The 22,989-nt window shown below is 39.4% G+C and overlaps 1 protein-coding gene across 2 annotated transcripts in view; it reads left to right on the top strand.

Moving 5' to 3' along the window:
- The window catches only part of JAM2 (junctional adhesion molecule 2), a 58,877-nt gene extending 36,200 nt beyond the window's left edge, over positions 1-22,677 (top strand). Inside the window, exons 3-10 of one of the 2 annotated variants that reach the window (XM_037525071.2) lie at positions 5,752-5,859; positions 7,282-7,434; positions 9,884-10,086; positions 14,258-14,357; positions 15,259-15,366; positions 17,111-17,126; positions 19,805-19,847; positions 22,543-22,677. In XM_037525071.2, the coding sequence (XP_037380968.1) occupies positions 5,752-5,859; positions 7,282-7,434; positions 9,884-10,086; positions 14,258-14,357; positions 15,259-15,366; positions 17,111-17,126; positions 19,805-19,847; positions 22,543-22,575 (764 nt within the window). In that variant the 3' untranslated portion in view covers positions 22,576-22,677. The other variant, XM_037525073.2, reaches the window with a different exon arrangement.
- Positions 22,678-22,989: the final 312 nt, after the last annotated feature.

Genomic DNA, 22,989 nt, shown 5'->3' with positions numbered 1-22,989 from the left:
AATGCTGGGTTGCGAAGCTGCCCGCGGCCTCTGCGGTGCCGGTTCGATCCCCGGCTGCTCCCCGGCCACCAGAGGAGAATCCCACATGGCGCGCAGACCTCTCCTGCCGCCCGCTGCTCCCCTCAGCAGTGTACTTCGGTCCTTCTGCCTGCTCTGCTCCCCGCTCTGGCTCTGGTGAATTCTCTCACCCTCCCACGCTTCTGACTGTACCCAGTGCTTGTATAAACAAAACAAACAAACAAACAAACAAACAAATAAATAAAAAACATGCTTCTATTAAAAAAAAAAAAAGTGCTATCAGCAGAATCAGCCTGTCAAAAAATAAGAAATCACTTAATAAGAAATTGCTTAAATATTAATGTTAGCTAGTTTCAATCCTAATATTTTCCATGATTAAGCTAATAAGACCATCACTCTTTATAATGAAATAGTTTTAAATGAGGAGAAGTGGGTAGAGGAAATTAATGAAGGGAGTAGTTGGCACTATGGAGTACTTACAGGGAGGACAAATCGGAGTGGGCATGATTCCAAAGAAGAGACTGGACAGCCATGAAAGGGAGCAGGGTGGGTGGGAGAGGAAAAGATGGGTCAGTATGTCCTTGGGGGTAAAGGAAGTGAGGTTAGTTTCTTCGACTTCCTTTTCTGGAAGTTCTTACTGTTAAATCCAACAACCTGGACATACCTTCAAACATTGCTGCTTCCCAGATTGCTATGCAATGATATCTGAATTAAGACATCAAATGTATATTCTTTGGTCTTACATTAATTTTTAAAGCATTTTTTGAGGTGAAATTCACATAACATAAAACCCATACTTTAAACAATTCAGTGGTATTTAATACATTCCCAGTGATCTACAACTATCTCCTCTATTTGTTGTAGAATATTCCCCCCCATTCCTCCAGGAATAAAACCCCATTATATAATTTACATTACTTTTTTTTTTTTTTTTTGTGGGACCCTCGCCAGCAGCCGGGGAACGAACCGGCGCTGCAGAGGCTGTGGGCAGCCTCGCAGGCCAGCGCTCAACCGCTGCACCGCCAGGGGAGGCCCTACATTACTTTTTAATGTAAAAAATTTTTATATTTTATATTTTTATATTTTATAATTTTATTTTTAATGTAGAAAATGTTTATAATGAGTGGCCATTTTATATTTCTATTTCCATTTCTATCTCCTTTTAATAGAGAATTACATTTTCAACTATACTTTATGTTTATATATTATATGAAAATTTCCACGTAATTTTCCAATCACTCTAAGTTGGCTCTCCATAAAACAAAATTAATTTCTTACCTTAAATTTTAGTTTTGGGATACTTTATTTTATTTATTTTTTATTTTTTTATTTTTTAAAGATTTATTTATTTATTTATAATTTAATTTAATTTTTTTTAAAGATCTATTCATTTTTATACAAAGGCTGGGGTACAGGCCAGAGGTATGGGGGGGGGGTTGAGAGAATTCACCAGAGACAGAGTGGGGAACAGAACAGGCAGTGTGGCTGAAATACACTGCTGAGGGGAGCAGCCCGTGAGTCAGGAGAGGTCTGCTGTGCCGTGTGTGTAGCTCCCTGGCCTGCCAGGGATTGAACTCATGCTGGAGAGGCTGCAGGTTGCATCTTAACCCCTTGTGCCACCAGGGAGGCCCAGTTTTGGGATACTGTATGCAGTAAAGTATCTTTTTTTTAAGTATCTTTCATCGTACTAAATGCCTAAAATACTTTACGATTTGTGTATGTACGTATGTGTGGTCCACCACATTTATTCAGTCTTTTGTCTCTTCTATCTCTGACATCAGGAAATAGTGAATTAAATCCTTCCTGTAGGTGTTGCTGTCCTGCTCCTCTTCCCCTCCTGTGCCCAGAGCAGAATAAGACTACAATGAGGGCACCTCTGCCAGGCTTATAAATTAAATTAACAGCCTTATGCGGGCAGCAGTCAGACTTGAGAGCAGGAAATCATCTAACAGCATCCTTTTCTCTACAGAAGTGATCGTTGATAATTCTTTAGAACTATTTTGATAGTATCAATTCTTTTCTTGCATCATTTAAGATTTTGATAATTTTTAACTTGAGCACAGAGAGTAAAAGCCAAAGGCCAGCAGCAGTACAGAATCCTAGAAAAATTAAAATTCACAACAATTTCATTTATGTGATCCCTATAGGTGATTATTTTGCTATGTGTTGTTGCTAATGCTTTTTCTAAACAAAAAATTACCTTTTCTCAGTCCAAATAAAATATAGTTTTGGTAATGCTGTCATCTTAATAGAAAAATGGTGCATTTCGTTCTTTTAATGTATTTGTTTTGAGAAAATATGGCTTATTTTACTCCTTGCTGTCTCAAACAGAGATGCCATTTTAGTTCAAATTTGAGTGATTTTAGGTACATATGTGAGGGTATAAAATAGGGATTCCAATCATGTCAAGGCCAGCTTATAATTACAACAGAGAAGTTCCTTGTAAGTAAAAGTAATCATGATGACTTAAAGGACACAGACCATAGACAAAGCACCCTGTTCCCTCACTCAAGTGTGTAATTGCCTTATCTGGATTGATCTTTACAACTTTGTGTGATGAGTACTGTTATTCTTTGTCTTTGCCCAAAAGAAGTTAAATAATTCATCTAAATTCACACCTACTGGGCCTCCCTGGTGGTGCAAGGGGTTAAGCACAGCACTCTGAAACTATCCACAGCCTCTGCAGCACAAGTTTGGTTCCCGGCTGGCCAGGGAGCTACCCACATGGCACAGCAGACCTCTCCTGCCTCGCCCCTCAGCAATGTATTTCAGTAGATCTGCCTGTTCTGCTCCCCACTCTGTCTCTGGTGAATCTTCTCACCTACTAAATGGAAGAGGTCTAACTCCAAAACTGGGCTTCAAACTACTGCATTATGGCGTCATCACCCTGAGGGCTGGACACAGAGAATGATGCTGGCTATGGGGGTTGACTAGGCTGAACAGAGGAGTAACATGGTGATCAGCTTCCAAGTTCACTGATCTTTATCCTCTGTTGCTGACCCCACAATTCCAATCATTTTACTGTTTCTCACAATTCTAGAGGTCAAGGTGTTGGTATCCTAGGGTCTAGGTATCAGCTTTCCCTTCGTGGAACAATCCCAACGGCCCATGTGGTGAATTCCGAATTCGAATTTCAATGAATTCTAAGTTTATTTCTAAAGAATTCTAATTCCTTCTTTTGAGTTCTGAGTCAAATGTCCCCTTCTAAATGAGAGGAACTCTAGCTGCCCTACTAACCCCCAGCGCTTCTCAGTGTACTGTACTCTGCTCTACTCTTATTTATTTCTGTAGCGCTCATCATTTCCTGACATAATAAACAATTCACTTTCTGGAGTTTCTTGTTTCCTAGTGTCCCTCTAGTGTGTAAAATTCACAATGGCAGGGGTTTTTATGTTACTCACTGATATAATCTAAGAACAAGGCCAGGCACACAGTAAATACGCAATAATTTTGGGCAAATTGGGTAGACCGTTTCTCCAAATTTTAAATGGTCAGGGTGAGTGAGGTTGGAGAGCCACGGTACTTAGACCATTGTTACCTTTCTTTCCATAGAGTAATGGGGACAGAAATTAGAAAGAATTCACCAGAAAGATTGTGTGAATGTGAGTATGTGTGTGTTGTGTCTGGTTAAATTTATGAAACAACATGATTTTTTGAGTAAAAGCTTATTCCTGAAACCTAGGAGTATGGGTTAAAAATGAGTGTGGGCGTGTATTTGTTGGAAACTCAACAAAATACGGGAAGGAAACCTATCTAAAACTTAAGACTCCGGAAAGTCACCACCCATTCTCCTTAATCAACAGAACAGAATCGTGTTTCCTCAGACAAGTCCCTCAGCACACATTTGTCTTTGAGCATAATTGTAAACATGTCTGTAAAATGATGTCTCTTTCTAATGTAAAATCTCCTTTAAAAACTTTAGGCATCTTTAAAAACAACATTTTAGGTTTTTTTTTCCCCCTCGTCTTTCTTTTCTCTGTTCTCCTTTCTATTTTTCCATTACTTTTTATTCTATTTATGTATTTCAAGCAGTATGTGTGTAAAAGAAAAAGAAAATAGAATCCCATTTAACAAAAAGAAAAATCATAATTCTATCACATCAAAATCCTGGAAGGGTTAATATTCTCATGCATATTCCTACTGGCTTTTTGTCCATATGTATGTGTATGCTGTTAATGAAATCTGGGGTAACAGTATAAGTATTTCTCTCTAATCTACCATATCATGTAGTGTCCCAAATTCTTTCAAAAATGGCATTAAATCTGCTTAACATTAAAATTAGTGGTATGGAATAGATTTTTACATAACTTCTAGTCCAAGATACTATAATTATGCATTGGAGGTAAATGAAAGTCTCAGGTATATGAAACTGAAAGTAAAGAACCAAGTTGAAACACATTTTTAAAATTATATAAAATCTTTAAAAAATAAATAAAATTATATAACTGGAGATTACCATTTAGCAACTTAAAACAACTGGTGGACAGGCATCGAGTTCTCCCCCAACCCCACTCCCAACACACAGACACACACACACACACACGCACACTCACACACACACACACACACACACACAGTCATCTAGTTTGGACGCTAAAAAGAGAGGGAATTCTTTAATGATGTAACTGCAGAAAATTTCCTGTGCTAAAGTGAACTTGAGGCTTTAAACTTGATGCCAAGATTCAATCATTCTTTTTTTTTTTTTAAAGAGAGTGCATTTAATTTTTATTTTTATTATTTAAGATTTATTTATTTATTTATGTATTTATTATACAAGCACTGGGTACAGTCAGAAGCGCGGGAGGTTGAGAGAATTCACCAGAGCCAGAGCGGGGAGCAGAACAGGCAGAAGGACCGAAGTACACTGCTGAGGGGAGCAGCGGGCAGCAGGAGAGGTCTGCGCGCCATGCAGGACCCTCCTCCGGTGGCGGCGCAGAAGCCGCCGGGTATCGAACCAGCGCAGCAGAGGATGCGGGGCAGCTTCGCAACCCAGCGCTCAACCGCTGCGCCACAGGGGAGGCCCTAGATTCAATCTTTCAATAATGTATCTGGATTGAGTTATAGAATAGGAATCAACAATTTATTAGAAGCCCATATTGTGTTTGTATCAATGTATTTGGAGAGAGGGTTATCAAAAAAGGGATCTGAGTAAGAGTGTAGCAGATTTACGGAATGTTGGTGGATTCCACTGTATGACCTGGGCTGGACTAAGTGCCTCATGAGGCTCTACATATGAAGATTTCTCTGATCACCCCCATCCTACACTTCGTTATGTTGGACTAACATTACATTATCTCATTTGCCACCAGACTCAACTCTTTGAAGACTGAGACTTTGTAGAATAAGATAATTGATCATAGCTGCCATTTTAAAAATTTAAATTGTGCCCAGGCTTGTGTGCTTTGCACATATTATTGTATTTGAAGACTCACGACAACTCTATGTGATATTATCTTATTTTGCAGATGGTAACTGAGCTTCAAGAACTAGGTAACCAGAAATAAGTACCAGAGTCAGACAATTATTATATGGAAGAGCTATAGTGCTGCTACTTCATCTTTGGGCTAACCCAACATGGTACCCATTGAAATAATTTATAAATTATGCATGAATAAATGAATAAATACAAACATAAAGGAAAAATTTAAGTATGCTTAAAATTTTGTTACTTAGTAAAATCCAATATAATTTTAGAGACAGTGAGAAAATAAGTGTTTTTGTTGTTGTTCCTAGAGGTTATTTTAGCCTGTAAATACCCAAAGAAGACCACTTCCTCCAGATTGGAGTGGAAGAAGCTGGGACGGAGTGTCTCCTTTGTCTACTACCAACAGGCCCTTCAAGGTAAGAAGCTGTAGACCTGATGAGGTGAAATGCTGGAGAACAAGTACAGCCCGATCTTTTATACAAAAGCCAACAGGACATGGCTGATTTTTGAAATTGTGTTTTTGTAAGTGTGAGATGAAACCAACAGTGACTGAGACCTGGGACACAGCAACCATGAAAATAGGACAGAGAATGGAAGTAGATGAAATCCATTGAGTACTGGGGCCTTCAGCTGATCTAATAGATCAAACTCTTGAGAAAGAAGAAAAGATGATGTGATCTGGGGATGGATGCTCAGTCTCAGTTGTAATGACGTCACGCTATTTCCATATCTCCATCAGGAAGGGTAACCATTGCTGAGAAGCTCAGGAGGGAATAAAGACTGGGGGGTTGTGGGGATTGAGGGTGGGGGGTGGGGGTAAATGCAACTACTTTTATTCAGTGCTTTTTTTTTTAATTTGTTATGTATTTCTTCTTGTCACTCTTCCTCTTGAATATGTGGTGAGCTTTAAAGTGTTACTAATGATGGATAAGATAAGATGTCTAGAATATGCCTTAAAATAATCCAGTGGTTAGATGTAAAGATGCGTTGATTACTGTTGCAGCTGGTGGTGCGTATGTTAAGGTTCATTTTACTATGTCTCTAATTCTGTGTATGCTTGAATTTTTCCATTATAAATATTTTGAAAGTTGGAAATATAATGTAACAAGTACAATAAACATTTTAATTTTTTAGTATTATGGATTTAATTTTAAAAAATTAAAAAAAACCAAATGTTTAAAGTCCATAAAATATGTAAAATAGCCTCCTGGTTTTTAATCCATTTAAGATAAGGCTATAGGCTTCAGCTGCCTTTACTTGAATTTTCTGCCATTGCCAATTCTGGCATTTAAGGCTTATACAAAACATTATTTTACTTCCATACACATGTCTATCAAAAATTAGCCAAAAGAATATTTTTAATACTCCCTCACCTTTTCTGTTGTGCCTGCATTAAAATTACTGCTTGTGCTAATTAAACTACGTTCTTCGTATCTTTTGAAAACAGGAATATTTTTACAAAGGTACTGGAAAGGGGATGAGGCAGGAATAAGGGCTAGATTTCTTAAAATATGGGAATATGGAATGGACATTACTAAAACCAAGCCTCTAAAAACTCAAATTATCCCCTTGATTAATTTTTTTATTGGAAAAACAACAACAAAAAAAAGAAAGAAACTTGAAATAGCACCCACACACAATTTGGAAGCTTTAAAGTCAACTTAATTAATAAGAAAACCACTAGTTTGGTTGAATCCAGGAATGCAGTATCCATGGCTAGAAAAAAACCCACCTATAAGAGGACCCAAATGGTTCAAAATCAGGTTGTTTCAGGGTCAACTGGCATATAGAGAATTACTTGCATCATTATTAACATCATTGTCTTTTTTATCTGAAAGGTGATTTTAAAGATCGGGCGGAGATGATAGATTTCAGTATCCGGATCAAAAATGTTACCAGAAATGATGCAGGAAAGTACCGTTGTGAAGTTAGCGCTCCATCCGAGCAAGGTCAAAATCTGGAAGAGGACACAGTCACACTGGAAGTTTTAGGTGATGTGTTTATATCTCTGTGATTACTGCTCCCCATTGTCAACCCCCCAGCCCTGGGAGCAGTGAAGCAACTCCGGACCCCAAATGAGTAAAGCGTCCAGCACCCCTTCCATGAAGCTCTTGTCTGTTGCTCCCCCTTATCTCATTAGTTACTGAATTTCTGCTATTACTAATTCATTGTCACAAAATTTCTATCCACTCAAGAATGAAATAAACTTAATAGTTCCACTTTGCGATAGGAGCATTTTCCCCAAGAGTTTGTTTTTCAGTAGCTTATGCAGCATATGCAGTATTTCTCCTTCCATATAAAAATAAACATGAGAGGAGAAAAAAAAGCAGAAAATCAAAAAAATAGAACGGAAAAAGTATTAGATGTCATTTGGTAAAGAAAAGAAATTAGCAATGTACATCTTGTAATTGCTAGAGCCTTTCACATATGTAATTTTAATCTTCATTGACAACCTGATTTTTACTATTAGGGAAATAGCAGTTAAATGACTTTTCTGAAGCCTACACAGCTAGAAAGTATCTGGACCAGGATTTGAAAGTGAAAGATTTCACTCCAAGGTGAATATGTTTGGTTACTGCAAGAATCATTGATAGATATTAACAGCTCAGCATGACAATTGGTTGGGCACATGATTGTCTTCTCTAGAGATGTTAGTACAAAGAACCAAGAAAATAGAATGAGATGACTCCTCTCCTTTTTTTCTGTATAATCCAGGGCTCTTTCTAAATACTGGTAATGCAGTAGTTAGAAGCAATTTAATTCAGAAAGCCCTACAGGAGGCCCAGCTTTTGCTGCTGTATAACAAATGCTCTTTTGTTGCTATATAACAAATGCTTACAAAATTTGTTGCGTGAAATTAGCTGGCAGGTCTACAGATCAGCAGTCCTGCATGATTGAAGTCCTCTGTCGTGGCTATCACAAGGTTGAAGTGTCAACTGGGCTCAATTTTTGTCTTAAAGCACAGGAGGAAAGTCTGTGGCCAACCTCATGCTTGTCATTGGCAGATATTACTTCCTGGTGGTTGTAGATCTGAGGTCCCATTCCATACTGGCTGTGAACTGGGGGCCACATTTGACTCCTGGAGCCACCCACATTCTTGCCATGTGGTTCTTTCCATCTGCAGTCCAACAAAAACATGTCAGATAGTCTTGTGCTTTGAACCTCTGGCTTTCCCTGCTGTGACCAGCCAGAGAAAACTCCTTTCAAAGGATTAGATCAAACCCATCTATGCCACTTCTGTGTCTTAAAGGTCGTGGACTAAGTACCTTAATTACATCCCCTAATTCCTTCAGAGTAGTATCTCATTTAGTATTTGATTGAATAACTGAAAGTGTATACATACCAAGGCCATGAACTTGGAGAGCCATCTGAGAATTCTATATCCTGCTCTCACCAGTTATCACCTAGTCAAGTCTGGTTTATTTCACAAATACCTGAGACCAAACTAATCCTAACTTAGTTATCCTCTAAATTGGATAGTGCTAGATATGATGGGATTTTAGTATAAATATGGGACAAGAAAATTGTATTTTAAGTTTGACTCCTTTTGAATATAGTGGCAAATGAAACATTAAAATCATGGGTGAGGGGAAAAGTAGAGACCATTTTTTCTAAAAATGAATAGCTGTGTTTTTAACTAAAAGAATGCTATTATAACAAAAACCCTGTATGCTCAGGGAGTGTCTTAATATCATAGAAATTTCTTTCTCATGCAATTAAAGTCTGAATAGTTGGGGCAGAATTTGTAGCAGTGGAGCTATATTATTCTACTTCATTAGAAACCCAACTTATTATAGGTCTGGCATCTTAAATCATGGCCTTCAAAGGACACCCTGGGTATTGATATCTACTCAGTAGTGGGGAGGGGTAGAGACGGTGAATGAATGAGAATCACCGAAGAAGGTGTTATGAATCAGGTCTAGAAATGGCATATATGTCATTTTTCCCCATGTCCTATTGGCCAAAACTCATGCACAAGATCCCATCTGGCATCCAGGGGACTGCAAATGCCATCTAGTATGTCCATGTGGAAAGGAAATGGGTCTCTTGAATAAGGAACCAATCTTTAGCACAGCTGTCCAACAAGTCCAATTTACAGGACTGTTCAAGTCCCTACTCAGCTTATAAATAATCAATACCAATAATCCCTGGTGGCGCAAGGGGGTAAGATGTAGCACTATGAAACTGTCTGCAGCTACTGCAGCACGAGTTTGATCCCTGGTCAGGGAGCTGACCCACATGTGCAGCAGACCTCTCCTGTCTCACCCGCTACTCCCCTCAGCAGTGTATTTCAGTAGATCTGCCTATTCTGCTCCCCACTCTGTCTCTGGTGAATCCTCTCACCCCTGAACCTCTGGCCTGTATCCTAGCTCTTGTATGCATCAATAAATAAATCTTTAAAAAATAAATAATCAATACCACTTGACTTCCACCCTTCAGTGGCTCCAGCTGTTCCGTCATGTGAAGTACCAAATTCTGCTCTGAGTGGAACAGTGGTGGAACTACGATGTCACGACAAAGAAGGGAACCCAGCTCCTGAATACACCTGGTTTAAGAATGGCGTCCGTTTGCTGGCAAATTCAAAACTCAGCACCCAAAGCCCCAACAGCTCATACACAATGAATACAAAATCTGGAACTCTGGTAAGCTTACGTCAAGCATTGGCCTGGTAACTAGCTTGTATGTGGAGGGGAAAAATCATATTTGAACTAACATGATGGCGACTAGAGGGCTGGTACCATTGCTTATTAAATGGAAAGAGGAGGATCCAACAGGACAAATGTGGTCTGCATAGCGAGGTGTTGGAAAGGGCAGCTACTAGATGAGGGAAGACAAAACAGAGCCAGGGAACTGAGCACACAGAAGTCTACACTGGTGACCAAAAGCAGCCAAGTTTGTCATGATGATGGACCAGGAGTGCATTCCAGCCGCCATCTTGGACTGGAAAGTACTGAGTGCAGTGTCATATTTATAAACTCTGGGAAATGTATACATGCTCTCTTGGGGCTGCCCTGACTCCAGCGTCAGCCACATAAATAGTGACTATGGACAACCTGTGATAGGACAGCTGTGCCATTAAGCTTTGTCATAACTGGATCACCAACAATGGATGCCATGACTTGAGTTTCTGTTATTTTAGATTTAGTCCAGATCTTCTGATTGTCTGCCCTTGAAAATATCTCAATTGAAATGTCTTTCTTTTTTTCTTTCTTTTTTTTAAGATTTATTTATTTATTTATACAAGAACTGGGATACAGGCCAGAAGCGCGGGAGGGTGAGAGAATTCACCAGAGACAGAGCAGGGAGCAGAACAGGCAGACGGACCGAAGACACTGCTGCGGGAGAGGCAGGAGAGGTCTGCCATGCCATGTGGGTCTCCCCCTGGCCGGTGGGGAATTGAACCAGTGCTGCAGAGACTGCAGACAGCTTCGCAGCGTGGCACTCAACCTGCTGCGCCACCGGGGAGGCCCTGAAATGTCTTTCCAGGAGGGGTTTCCCTGGTGGCGCAAGGGTTAAGTCTCAGCACTATCAAGCTATTGCCAGCCATTCGATCCTCCTGGGGGGCGGGGAGCTAACCCACAAGGCATAGCACATCTCTTCTGTCTCCCCTGCTGCTCCCCTCAGCAATGTATTTCAGTAGAAATACTGCTCCCCACTCTGTGTCTGGTGAATCCTCTCATACCCACCCCTCTCCTCTGGCCTACACCCCAGTTCTTGTATGCATAAACAAATAAAATAAATCCTTAAAAAAAAAAAAGAAAGAAAAGCCTTTCTAGGAAGTGATGGGAACTTCTAAATAAGCCTCTTTAAAGTCAGTGATGTTTACAGTAGCCAAGCCATGGAAACAGCCTAAGTGCCCAAATACAGATGAGTGAATCAGGCAGATGTGGTATATATAATGAAATATTACTCAGCTATCAAAAAAAGTTAAATTCTTGCCATTTGCAGCAATGTGGGTGGAGCTGGAAGGGATTATGCTAAATGAAAGAAGTCAGAAAGAGAAAGACAAACACCAGATGGTGTTACTTATTAAGTGGAATATAAAGAAACCAAACAAAACTTAGATAAAGCCAAAGTAACAACAAAAGCTGACTATGGAACTGCAGCTCTCAAAGTGAGAAGGGGAGGGGAGCAGCAATAACAAATGGGGCCTCTCTGTGGCACAAGGGGTTAAGACGCAACACTATGAAGCTATCCACAGCCACTGCAGCACAAGTTCAATCCCAGCCAGGGAGCTGACCCACATGGCGCAGCAGACCTCTCCTGCCTCGCCAGCTGCTCCCGTCAGCAGTGTTTTTCAGTAGATCCGCTTGTTCTGCTCTCTGTCTCTGGTGAATCCTCTCACCACCCCTACACCTTAGCCTGTACCCCAGTTCTTATATGCATAAATAAATATTTAAAAAAAAGAACAAGAGATAGAGCAGCATGGACTGTGGGTGTTTTGATGAAGGGTGCAGTGTGACACCTTAGCGGGGGGAGATCTCATACTTCTAAAACACAAATAGTGTTCTAAACCAATGTTCCCCCAATTAAAAAATTTTTTTAAATAAATAAAGTCAATGACATTTAAAATTAAAAATATTTTGACATTTTTATCTGACATTTCATGGTAGAGATGGGAACCAAAAAAATCACTGAAGTTTTTTTTCAAAAAATCAAATTAATATATAACCCATCAGCTTAAAAATGTCTAATTTCTGGGCCTCCCCTGGTGGCGCAGAGGTTGAGCTCTGGGCTGCGAGGCTGCCCGCAGCCTCTGCGGCGCCGGTTCATTCCCCGGCCGAGCTCACGAGGGTCCTACCAAAAAAAAAAAAAAAAAAGTCTAATTTCTAAAAATGCAGAATCACCAACACAGCCACTGTCCAAGAATGTTAAAGGTATAATAATTTCAGTAGGAGGCCATGATGTTTCCAGTCATTCCTCCCATATACAAACACATAATAACACGCAAAACTAGATGCTCTGGTGAATAAATAATACAGCATTGTGATAAAGTGATTCAATAATAAGTTTTGTCATGGCTGCGGCTCCTCCCTGAGGAAGGCCATGCTCCGGCCCTCTGAGCACCAGCAGCATCAGTCAGCAGGTCCAGTGATTTTACACTGAGCAACTGGGCAGAAAACCTGCCGTCACACTTTGCTATATTTACTTTCAAATTTATTTTTTCTCAGAGCAGGTGATAAAGCCCCAAGGCAAGTCTGAAAAGATATAGATTCACTTTCCTCAGTTTGCCTCAACCCTTGAAATATCTTGTGATGTCAAATGAATGTACCAGGGCAGAACTAGGATGGGTCATTTTCTGAGAAAAGAGCAAACAAAGACTCCAGTGTCTAACTAATGACTTCCTTTTAATTACCAGCTATGACATGCCAGAAGATCGTTTTTTGGTCTCAGTCAAGCTTATTGTTGGCCTGAGTTCATGGTGAATTTTTTTTTAAAGATTTATTTATTTATTTTATACAAGAACTGGGGTATAGGTCAGAAGCGCGGGAGGGTGAGAGAATTCACCAGAGCCAGAGCGGGGAGCAGAACAGTCAGATGGAGCAAAGACACTGCTGAGGGGAGCAGCGGTCCCGAGGCAGGAGAGGTCTGCTGCTCCATGTGGGGTTCTCCCTGGCCGGTGGGGAATCGAACCGGTGCTGCAGAGGCTGCGGACAGCTTCGCAGCGTGGTGCTCAACCACTGCACCACCAGGGAGGCCCCACAGTGAATATTTTAAAGTTTTATGACTTTGGGGGGTGGTGAGTGATGAGTCCATTGAGTGAAATGAAAATGAGGAAAAGCTTTCCATGCCATCATGTTGAGGTATACAAAAAAGGAAGGGGAGAGGATTGCAAATTGTGGGTAAACAAAAGGAAGGGAGGTAAAGGAGTTAATAGACCAAAATCCTGGCTGTTTACAGGAGAAAATAATTGTGTGGTGATTTAACACAATGAGGTGCTCTTTAGAAGTTCATGGCTCCCTTGGATGTGGCCACCAGTGACTTATGTGGTATTTAGGGTGTGACAGCAGGTCACTTCACTCTCTGCATGGTCCTGGAAGGATCCTTTAAGGACCTTCCTTATGCCCAGCTATCCATCCATCCATCCATCCATCCATCCATCCATCCATTCATCCACCCTTCCTTCCTTCTTTTGCTCCTTCCATCTGCTTTTCTACCTTTCTCCTAACTTGTTTCTTTTTTTTCATCTATCTAACCACCTAGATTCCCTCCCTCCTTCCTGCCTTCCTGATAAAATAACTAATAACAATTATGATGCCTATTATAACAAAGTCTTTCAGTTGCTTTGTCAGGGTGTGGAAGGAGTAAGAGTAGGACTTCATCTTTTCAGAATTTTCAAAAAATTTGCAGCCAGTAGAATTCATAATCCTATAAACTATCTTGATTAAGATTTACCAAGACTTTAAGCTACTTCCAGGAGGTAAGTCTGACTCTATAAGACTTACTTTGCTGCTGCTGTTAACTCACATGTGGTTTCGGAAAGTGCATTAGCCTTTTGTGGCCAAGGAGGACTCAACTATCAATTGCAATCAACTTTAAAAAATGCCCACTGCCTCCTAACCATACTACTTTTGCAGTGCCACATACACAAAAGGCATTTATCCATATATTTTTAAGTCTTTCTCTGTCAAATTAAGTAGGAGACCTACCTTGAAGATGTGGCAGATTTTTTAATTCAGAGTAAAGTGATTAAGCTCTAAGATTCGAAAAGGAAAGACCAAATTAACAGTAAAATTCAAGGGACGCCATTATTTTAAGGGTCAGTTTGTAGATTTGTTGCTTAAAAAGTGTATTTTTTCTTTCCACAAATAGCAATTTAACACTGTTTCAAAACTGGACAGTGGAGAATATTCCTGTGAAGCCCGTAATTCCATAGGACATCGAAGGTGTCCTGGAAAACGAATGCAAGTAGGTAAGCATGAAAGACTGGGAAGAACAAATGGTTTGCAGTTAGAGCAAGTGTTTGGGGTGGAAGAAGTGAGAGGCAGGAAAGGGCTGAATGATTTGAAGGATAATCTGGAAAATATTTAAAGTTCGCTTGATAGATGCGGTTTTAAATTCATGTTCTGAAGAAGCCAATAGTATTCAGCATTATATTTTACAGTTTTTTAAATTTTTCAAATAGTAGTTTTAAAAATAAACTCATTTAAGTTAATATTCTTTCCAACAAAACTAAAGGTTTGGTAAATTGCTCAAGGTCATGGATTTGGTATGAGGGTTTGAATTGAGGCTCTCCCTATCTGCGTGTTCTTGGGTAAGCGGTTTAACCACTGTGCCTCAATCTGCCCAAAATAAAAGTACTGATATGCCATTTTCATAATGTTGCTATAAAGATGAATCAGTTTCTGCCAGATGTTTCTTGCAGTTTTACAGACCAGCAGTGGCATAGGCCTTCTTCTGAGCCTATGAATGAGCTTTACATTATTTGTGAAATTGGAACAGAAGAATTGCAAGTAAAATTTGAAGATGTGTGTGAGCAGAACACTTGAACTCTCTGGATCTCAAAGATCACTGCCAAACTAATTGATACATGACTTCTGAATGATTCCATCTCTGAATGAATGCAAGGGAATGCCATACATTTTTCCCCCTAAATCACAGAAGTTAATAAAATGCAAGGTTCTTGCAATGCTCACTTCAGCTGATTGATATTCCTGATCAGTTTTGATATAAGTCCCAAAGGGAGTCAGGAGAACAGCTTCAAGAACATGAAACATCCCTATTTATGTTCTGACTGCAGAGGATCGTTTGATTTGAACTTTTTTAGTGTGGTGACTGACCTGCTTTCATGGAGGGTTTACTTTACCTTCCAGATGATCTGAACCTGAGCGGCATCATCGCGGCCGTAGTTGTTGTGGCTTTAGTGATTTCCGTCTGTGGCCTTGGTGTGTGCTATGCTCAGAGGAAAGGCTACTTTTCAAGTAAGTGAACTTAACCCTTTTTTACTGGACAACTTCCTCTGGTTGTAGAATTTTCTTTAGACACTTCCTTTTAAGTTCTAACAAACTCTGGAGAATGTTTTTCATTGATTTTTCTGCAGTAGAAAATGTCGAAGATGATATGCAGGTGAGTCTTGATGGACCTTGGCTAACATAGGGAGGAAAGGCAGAGCTGCTGCATGGAACATTCCAGAAACTCCACAGAATATGTGAAAAGCGCCCTGAGGTGGCTTAGTGAAGCCACTCTGACAGCTATTCAACAGAGGATGGATGTTTATAGTATATTTTAATGTATTTAGGATCCTCTCAAGTTAGGAGTTGTATGTCTCAAGATGTAAATTAGTTTCTAGTTTTCTGATAAGAAATTTCATTGAAAGAAATTTGTGAAATGTTTTATCAGCTTAAAACTTGGAATGTCGAATGTTCAATTGAACACACTTGTCTTTAGAACTGTTCATTACAAACTAGAAACTCTGTTAGAGATGCTTCTGAACAAGGTTTTTAGTAATTTAAATTTAGAACTCTTATATCTCCAGATCTCTATTTGGCAATGTAGTAAGTTTGATTAAATGGGTAAAATTAAAGCATAATCTGTTTTAGTCTCCTAATATATTTCTTTACAACCAGTCTTCACATTTACGTAAGAGTTCAGAAGCTACAGAACTGCATCAAGGCCACTGAGAATAGTGTATTAATGGAATTTTTTTAATGGAATAATAAATACATTTACAGCATGGGCAAAATTTAGACATACTGTTTTAGAATTTAGATTTTTTTAATATTTTATATTAAAATAGAACTTAAATGTAAAAAGGGTTTATAATGCATATAGATAAATATTGTTATAAAATGTTGCCATGAACATGATTTCAAAGATAGCCCTATAATTCAGAATAACTACACTGTAAATTAATAAAACTAGTTGTTCTTTTATATGTTGCGCCAATTTGGTCCTGTGTAATGTACTTTTATGAATGGAATCTGGGTGAGTCCCTCTGCTGGTCACCAGTGAAAGTACACACAGATTGTTCATTTCAAAATTCTTGTTACCTTTATCTCTACTCGGAAAGAATGTCTCAATGATTTTATTTGAAGACTTGGTAGTCACATTTTCCTTAAAATATTTGACTTGGGTAATAGTAGTTCATTAGCTAAATATGTTGCTTCTATTTCTTGTGGCAGAAAAAAATCTATCCAAGAGAACCATTTTTTTGCAGTTAAATTTCAGACAGGAGTTGGCAAGCCTGTGACTCAAACCCAGCCTGCCACCTATTTTTCTTGGGCCTGCAGGTTAAGAATGGTTTTTATAAATGAACGTTTATAATCTATTCACTAATAGGAAACACTAATTTTAAATGCCAATTAAAAGAAAGGTATCCCCTCCAAAAAAAGTATTCCATCTTTTAATTAGTAACTTGTATTATAAGATTTGATTATTATTATTGTGTTTTGATTTTAATTGATAAAAATTTGGGGAACATGTTTTCTCTTTTATTGTATAAGTGCCTGTGTAATATCAATTTATCCTCTTAAACCACAAAGCCAAAAATATTTGCCATGTGAACCTTTTCAGAAAAGTTTGCCAATCCTTGATTTAGAAGGTGTAAATGTCACCAAGTGAGAATCAAAATTGAGAACAAGAAATCTGGCCAAAACTCACTTTTATATGAATCTGTATATACCATATTAACTCTTGCATTAATGATATATACTTATTCTTTTCTAGAAGAAACCTCCTTCCAGTAAGTATACTTTCTTCAAATGCATGCCTTTTACCCATGTCAACTAATTTTCTGTTAATTTCCCATTCAAAGTAAAAAGTGGGAAGCAGGGTTACCATTTGCATAGGTCAATATCCTATGGGATGTGACTCAAGTTCATCAAGAAATACACCCCACCTCACACCTTGTGCCTACTTGTCAATGTGTTTAATTACCTAGAAAAGAAAGTCACTGGTTTGATTTTGTAGGCATTTCTGTGGTACTGCTTTAAAAAATACCCATGCTAGATTGAAAATTTTCAAATAAAATTTTACTTAACTGTCATTTTTAGATTTCATTGAAAACCGATTCTGTGCTTAACACTATCTTAGGCTCTGGTGACAATGCAGAAAACTGAAGAGGTCCAAAAAACTCCTCTATCTTGTGAAGCTTTCATTGTAGTAAAGAAACATGGGAAGTTACCAAACACATAGTCTTACATCATATTGTGATTAAGTATCATGGAGAAAAATTAAGCAAGGAAAGGATAAGGAATGCACGGGATAGGATTGTCCTTTTAAACAGGGTGGTTAGGGATGAGGTGGCATTTGAGAAAGACCTGAAGGAGCTAAGAAAACACATCACCTTGGAGTAGACAGCCACGAAGAGTGTTCCAGCTGAGGAAGAGAATGCATGGAAAGATCCTGAGCCTGGGTGAGCCTGATATGTCTAAAGAACATCAACAGTAGCAATTTGGCTGGAACAGAGTGAGGATGGCAGGAAGAGGGGATAAGAGCACATAAGTACAGGGGGGTCTGATCACATAGAGCCCTTTCTAGGCAGTTGTGAAGAGACTGGCTTTGGTCTGAGTAAGTTGGGTTCATTGGAGGAGGAGTTTGAGAGGAGAGTACATTCATATTACTTAATTCTTTAAAGATCACATTGGCTGCCATGTTGAGAACTAACTATAAGGCAATAAGGATGGCGGGAATAAGGAGACCAGTTAGAAAACTACTCAACAATTAGCAAAAGAAAATGGCATCTGGCACCAAAGCAGAAATGTTGAGAAGTAATAGGATTCAGAAAATATTTTTAACATTCGGCTGATTGATTGGATGTGGGTGGTAAGAATAAGAGAATTCAAATTGACTCTAAGGTTTCTGGAGAACGGAGTTACCATTTACTGATGTGTGGAAAGATCAGAAGGTGCAAATTTGGGATTGTTGTGGGGGGAGGGGTAAGTAGAGTTGGGAGTGTTTGGGAATTTTAATATTAGAGATGCCTGTTAAGACCTCAGGTAGAGATTAATAGGTAATTGCTTATATTAATTTGGAGTTGGAAGTAATACCTTGTCTAGAGTTAGAAATCTAAGAGTCATTGGGGTGTGAGTACTAGATGAGATCACCAAACCAACCACCCCAGTTTTTGTGCAGCTGATTTGTGACTGCCCTCCATGTATATACCTGGGAAGACCAGCTGTGGTCCCTGGGCATTCCCTTCCACTCTCCACTGCTGTGGCTCCAGATAATTTGTTATCATCTATGTCTTTTGAAGACTTAGCTGCTGCTGATTTCCTGTTCCCAGCCTTCCTGCCCAAAGCAGGTCTAGGAGCTTCATAACAGCCCAGTACAAGTCCAGAATGAGATCCAAGTCATCAGGACTATCAGTAGCAAATGGGGTGAGCTCAAAAAAGTAGAGAAGTCCAATGGCCTAGAAACCACACCCTCTCCACCCAGGCAAATGGGAGGCTTCCATTTTGAGTAAGATGGAAAGTCATTGGAGAGTTTTGAGCAGGGGGTTGGGAGGGACATTATCTTCTATATGAGAAGAGGGTGGCATTGCTGTGGTTAGGTTAGTTACCCAAGGCAGTGATCTAGGAGGCAATTGTTTCTTTCCTAGACACATCTCTCATGACTCCCAAAATTTGGTGAGGAATGCATTGGATGTTGTCCTAGTGTGCTGGAGATGCTGTAACAAAGTGCCAGAGAATGGGTGGTTTAAGTGGCAGAAGATAATTTCTTCATAGTTCTGGAGGCCAAAAGTCCAGGATCAAGATGAAGCAGGTTCCTTCTGGGAACCTTGAGAAAAGATCTGCTTCTGGCCCCTCTCCTGGCTCAGAGGGGGTCTTTGCCCTGCCTCCTTCTCATCTCCATCTCTGTGTCCAGATTTTCTCTTCTTGGAAAGACATGCATCAAATTGGAGTCAGACCTATCCATAGGACTCATTTTAATTTAATTACTTCTTTAAAGACCCTAACTCCAAAGCCACATTCTGAGGTACTGGTGGTTGAGTCTTTAATGTATGAATTTGGAGAAATGGGGGAAGAGACACAATTCAGATAGGAGCCACCAAGTAAAGCTTCCTTTCCAAGGAAAATAGGAAATTTGAGATAATTATAATAATCGTTTTCAAAAATATGAAATGTTAACAAGTTGCTAAGGTAGGCATTCTCTGGTTTGCACCACAAAAGTCTTTAGTTCCAGCTCCAGGCTACAATGAGATGCACAGAGCTTTACACACACTTATTTTGTTGCATGGCTTTCTCTGTGACTATTGTACATAAATAGAAGAAAATCAGTGAGGATTGTGGGCTTTTTTTCTACGGGGCTCATCTTCCTGCTGAGAGATTGTGTGGAGGTGATATTAACTAAAAGAAGATATGTGTTTCAGAAGGGGAAGCGATAATGTAGTAAATATTGTCTTTTATATTCCACAAACAGGAAGAGTAATTCTGAATCTAAAGCCACTACCATGAGTGAAAATGTGAGTATTTTGAAAGCATATTTATAGAACGGATGTGTTTAGGGACTGGGGCAGAGAAATGATGTCATTGGATGGAAATGATAGATTTTTCACTTTCCATATACTTTGTACTATTAGTAGTTTCTACCACTGGTGTTTAGAAGGAGCTGAGGTACCGTTAGTCTCCATCCACTCTCTGGGATGGCTTGAAAGTGGCCTGGAGTTTGTAAGGCAAGGGAGCTTTACCAAGCCACTGTTCTCCCTCATGGTGAGGGTCATGAGTCAGCTCTTTAGTAGCCTCAGTTCTGGCATTGCCCTCTCCATTTCATAGATGAAAAAGTGAAAATTAAGCCACAAGCTGCACAGAATACAGTGGAAGAGCTTGGACCCAGGTACCTTGATTCTCATGGGTCTGACCAACCAGATGGCTTCCATTCCTGTGGGTCTGGGACTCTCCTTGGGTTATTTAAAATCATTTGGAAAATTTAGAGATGTGGAATAATAGCCTCTGTCATTATTAGAGGGAATATTTCAGAAATCCTTGAAAAGGTGAGATAATTATCTCATCATAGGTAATTATCTAACTTAGATGGTTTAGGGAACATGATGTAACATTCGGACCCTTGTGCCTTTGTAACACTACAGTCAAGCTAAGATTTTGTAGCTCTTAGGGGGGGTGTTCGGCCTTCTGGATTAGCTTTCAGGAATATAGGAGGTGGAGTAGGGTGTCTCCCAATGGATTTATTTATGTATTTATTTATTTAAGGTGGGTTTTTTTTTTTAATTTTTTGAATTTTTTTAGTGTGTGTGTGTGTGTAGGGTTTAGGCCACAGGTGTGTGGGGGGGCTGTCAGAGGGTTCACCAGAGTCAGAGTGGGGAGCAGAATGGGCAGATCTACTAAAATACACTGCTAAGAGGAGCAGTGCATAAGAAAGGAGGGGTCTGCTTCACCATGTGGGTCAGCTCCTTGGCAGGGGATCAAACTCAAGCTCTACCAGTGATAGTGCTGATCAGAACTTAAACCCTAGGCCACCAAGGAGGCCCTCTTTCAATGATATAGAGGCCTAAATTTCTTGAGAAGTGTACTGTTTCTCTGAAGTCCTTAGTAAATGATAGCAGGGATTCTCTTAGATTTCCTTTCAGTAGAACTTGGGGTTGGGAGTGGACAGCAATCTTTTAAACCAAGTGATTCTAATGAACACTACTATTTAAGACCCACTTACTTCTTCAGTTTCTTCTGTCAAATTTTGATTTTTAAAATTTGTCTAGGGCCTTCCTGGTGGCGCAAGCATGGTGAAGCTATCCTAGCCTCTGCAGCACACGTTTGATCCTTAGCCGACCAAGGAGCTACCCACATTGCGCAGCAGACCTCTCCTGCCTCACACACTGAAATACTGCCGAGGGGAGCAGTGGGAGAGACAGGAGCGGTCTGCTGCACCATGTGGGTCATCTCCCTGACCGGGGATTGTTTCATAGTGCTGATGCTTAACCCTTTGCACCACTAGTGAGGCCCTTTTGAAGTTTGCTACGCTGAAAACATTTTCTTTTATTAACAAATAATAAGTAATTCTATCTTTATTCCAACAATTTATGGAAAATACGTCCTGGGTATGGAATGAAATAATCTCATCCCATTGAATAGTAAGAGGCCCAATGTGGCTGAATGGAAAAATTAAAATCTTTTACTTTTTCTCCCTCTTTTCTTTCCCCTCATTAGCTGAGAGTCTCTAGTTTTACCCTGGAGTAGGGTTTTATCCTGAGTAAGGTTTCTTAATATTGACACTATTGATAATTTCTTTTTTTTTTTTTTTGTGGGACCCTCGTTGGTGGCCGGGATCGAACTGGTGCTGCAGAGGCTGCAGGCAGCCTCGCAATCCAGCACTCAACCGCTGCGCCACCAGGGGAGGCCCACTATTTATTATTTCTTATAAGTCTTATGTAATCACTTAGAAACAACAATTCCTGATGGCTCTTATATATAGAATTCTTAGAATTTCATATAATTCTTTGGTTTTGATGGGCTGTCCTGTGCTTTGTAGAATGCTTAGCAATGTAGCATGTTCCTAGCAAGCAATATTTCTCCTCCTCTAATTCCCTCTTTAGGGGAGAGAATTTTTTTTCTTTTTACCTTTCTAGATTCTTTTGGTTGGCCTAGTAATTAAGTTCATATAGACCAACAGGAGAAAAACCAATTAATTGTATACATATGGGGGAACCCTCAAAGATCAATTGCAAAGTATAAATTGATTAATTCAAAATATTATGTCATTCTGAGCTAAGGGATGGCCAAGAGGCCTGGGGCTTCAAAGGGGAGGAGGAGAATTCATAGGACAGTACAAAGAGCAGATGTTTGCCTTAACAAACATTCAGATAAAAGTAAAAGCTCTCTTTCTGGGTGAGGCACCCTACCTAAATTCTTTTAGATAATTAAGGGAGAGGTAAATTTGTTCCCTCAAGTCAGCTGGGTCTTATTTACCTTCAGCTCAAAAATAATCCCTATGCCAAAGATGGACATGGGAGTAAAGTTTCACAGACTTTGTCTATTAGTATTTAATTATTTTGTTCCCTACATAGTTAATTAGATACATGCTGAGCTCTGGTAGATTCTCATAGTGGATGTAGCTTTATACTCATAAGACTTATATACACATACTTTTTTATCTTTATATATGAATTAATACATTGTTTTTAAATTTGATTTTCTTTCTTTTCCTAGGATTTCAAGCACACAAAATCCTTTATAATTTAAAAGAATTCCACCTTTGAGATATGCCAAAACCACAGTTGTTACACAAGTTATTAAAAGATTATCAAACTCTGTTTTGTCCTACATGAGACACATGAGGAAATGAAATTGGTATCATAATTTTTATGACTGCGACATCACTTGAAATTGTTATTTTAAGTAGTCTGTCAACATCATCTGTCTGGATTAAGTTCAAAGAATCAAAATACTTGGTAATATTCTGAGGTTTGTGGAATGCTCAATGTCCTAACTTCTAGAAAAACTTACTAAAATGTATCACACGTATCTTGAAATTGATCCAAAGGACATGAATTTCTAAACTGCACCCATCCTCTAAGAGTGATTTAGAAGGTTCAAGAAGTGCTCAGACAGGCAAAAGGAACCTGTGGTCTCCTTTCTCCCAGAATAGTCTTTCTC

This window comes from Talpa occidentalis, unplaced genomic scaffold (genome assembly GCF_014898055.3).
Source record: "Talpa occidentalis isolate TD23 unplaced genomic scaffold, MPIMG_talOcc4v2.1 talOcc4.4, whole genome shotgun sequence".
Taxonomy (NCBI): Eukaryota; Metazoa; Chordata; class Mammalia; order Eulipotyphla; family Talpidae; genus Talpa; species Talpa occidentalis.
The sequence above is the reverse complement of the archived record's forward strand: the minus strand, read 5'-3'. Positions and strand labels throughout refer to the sequence as shown.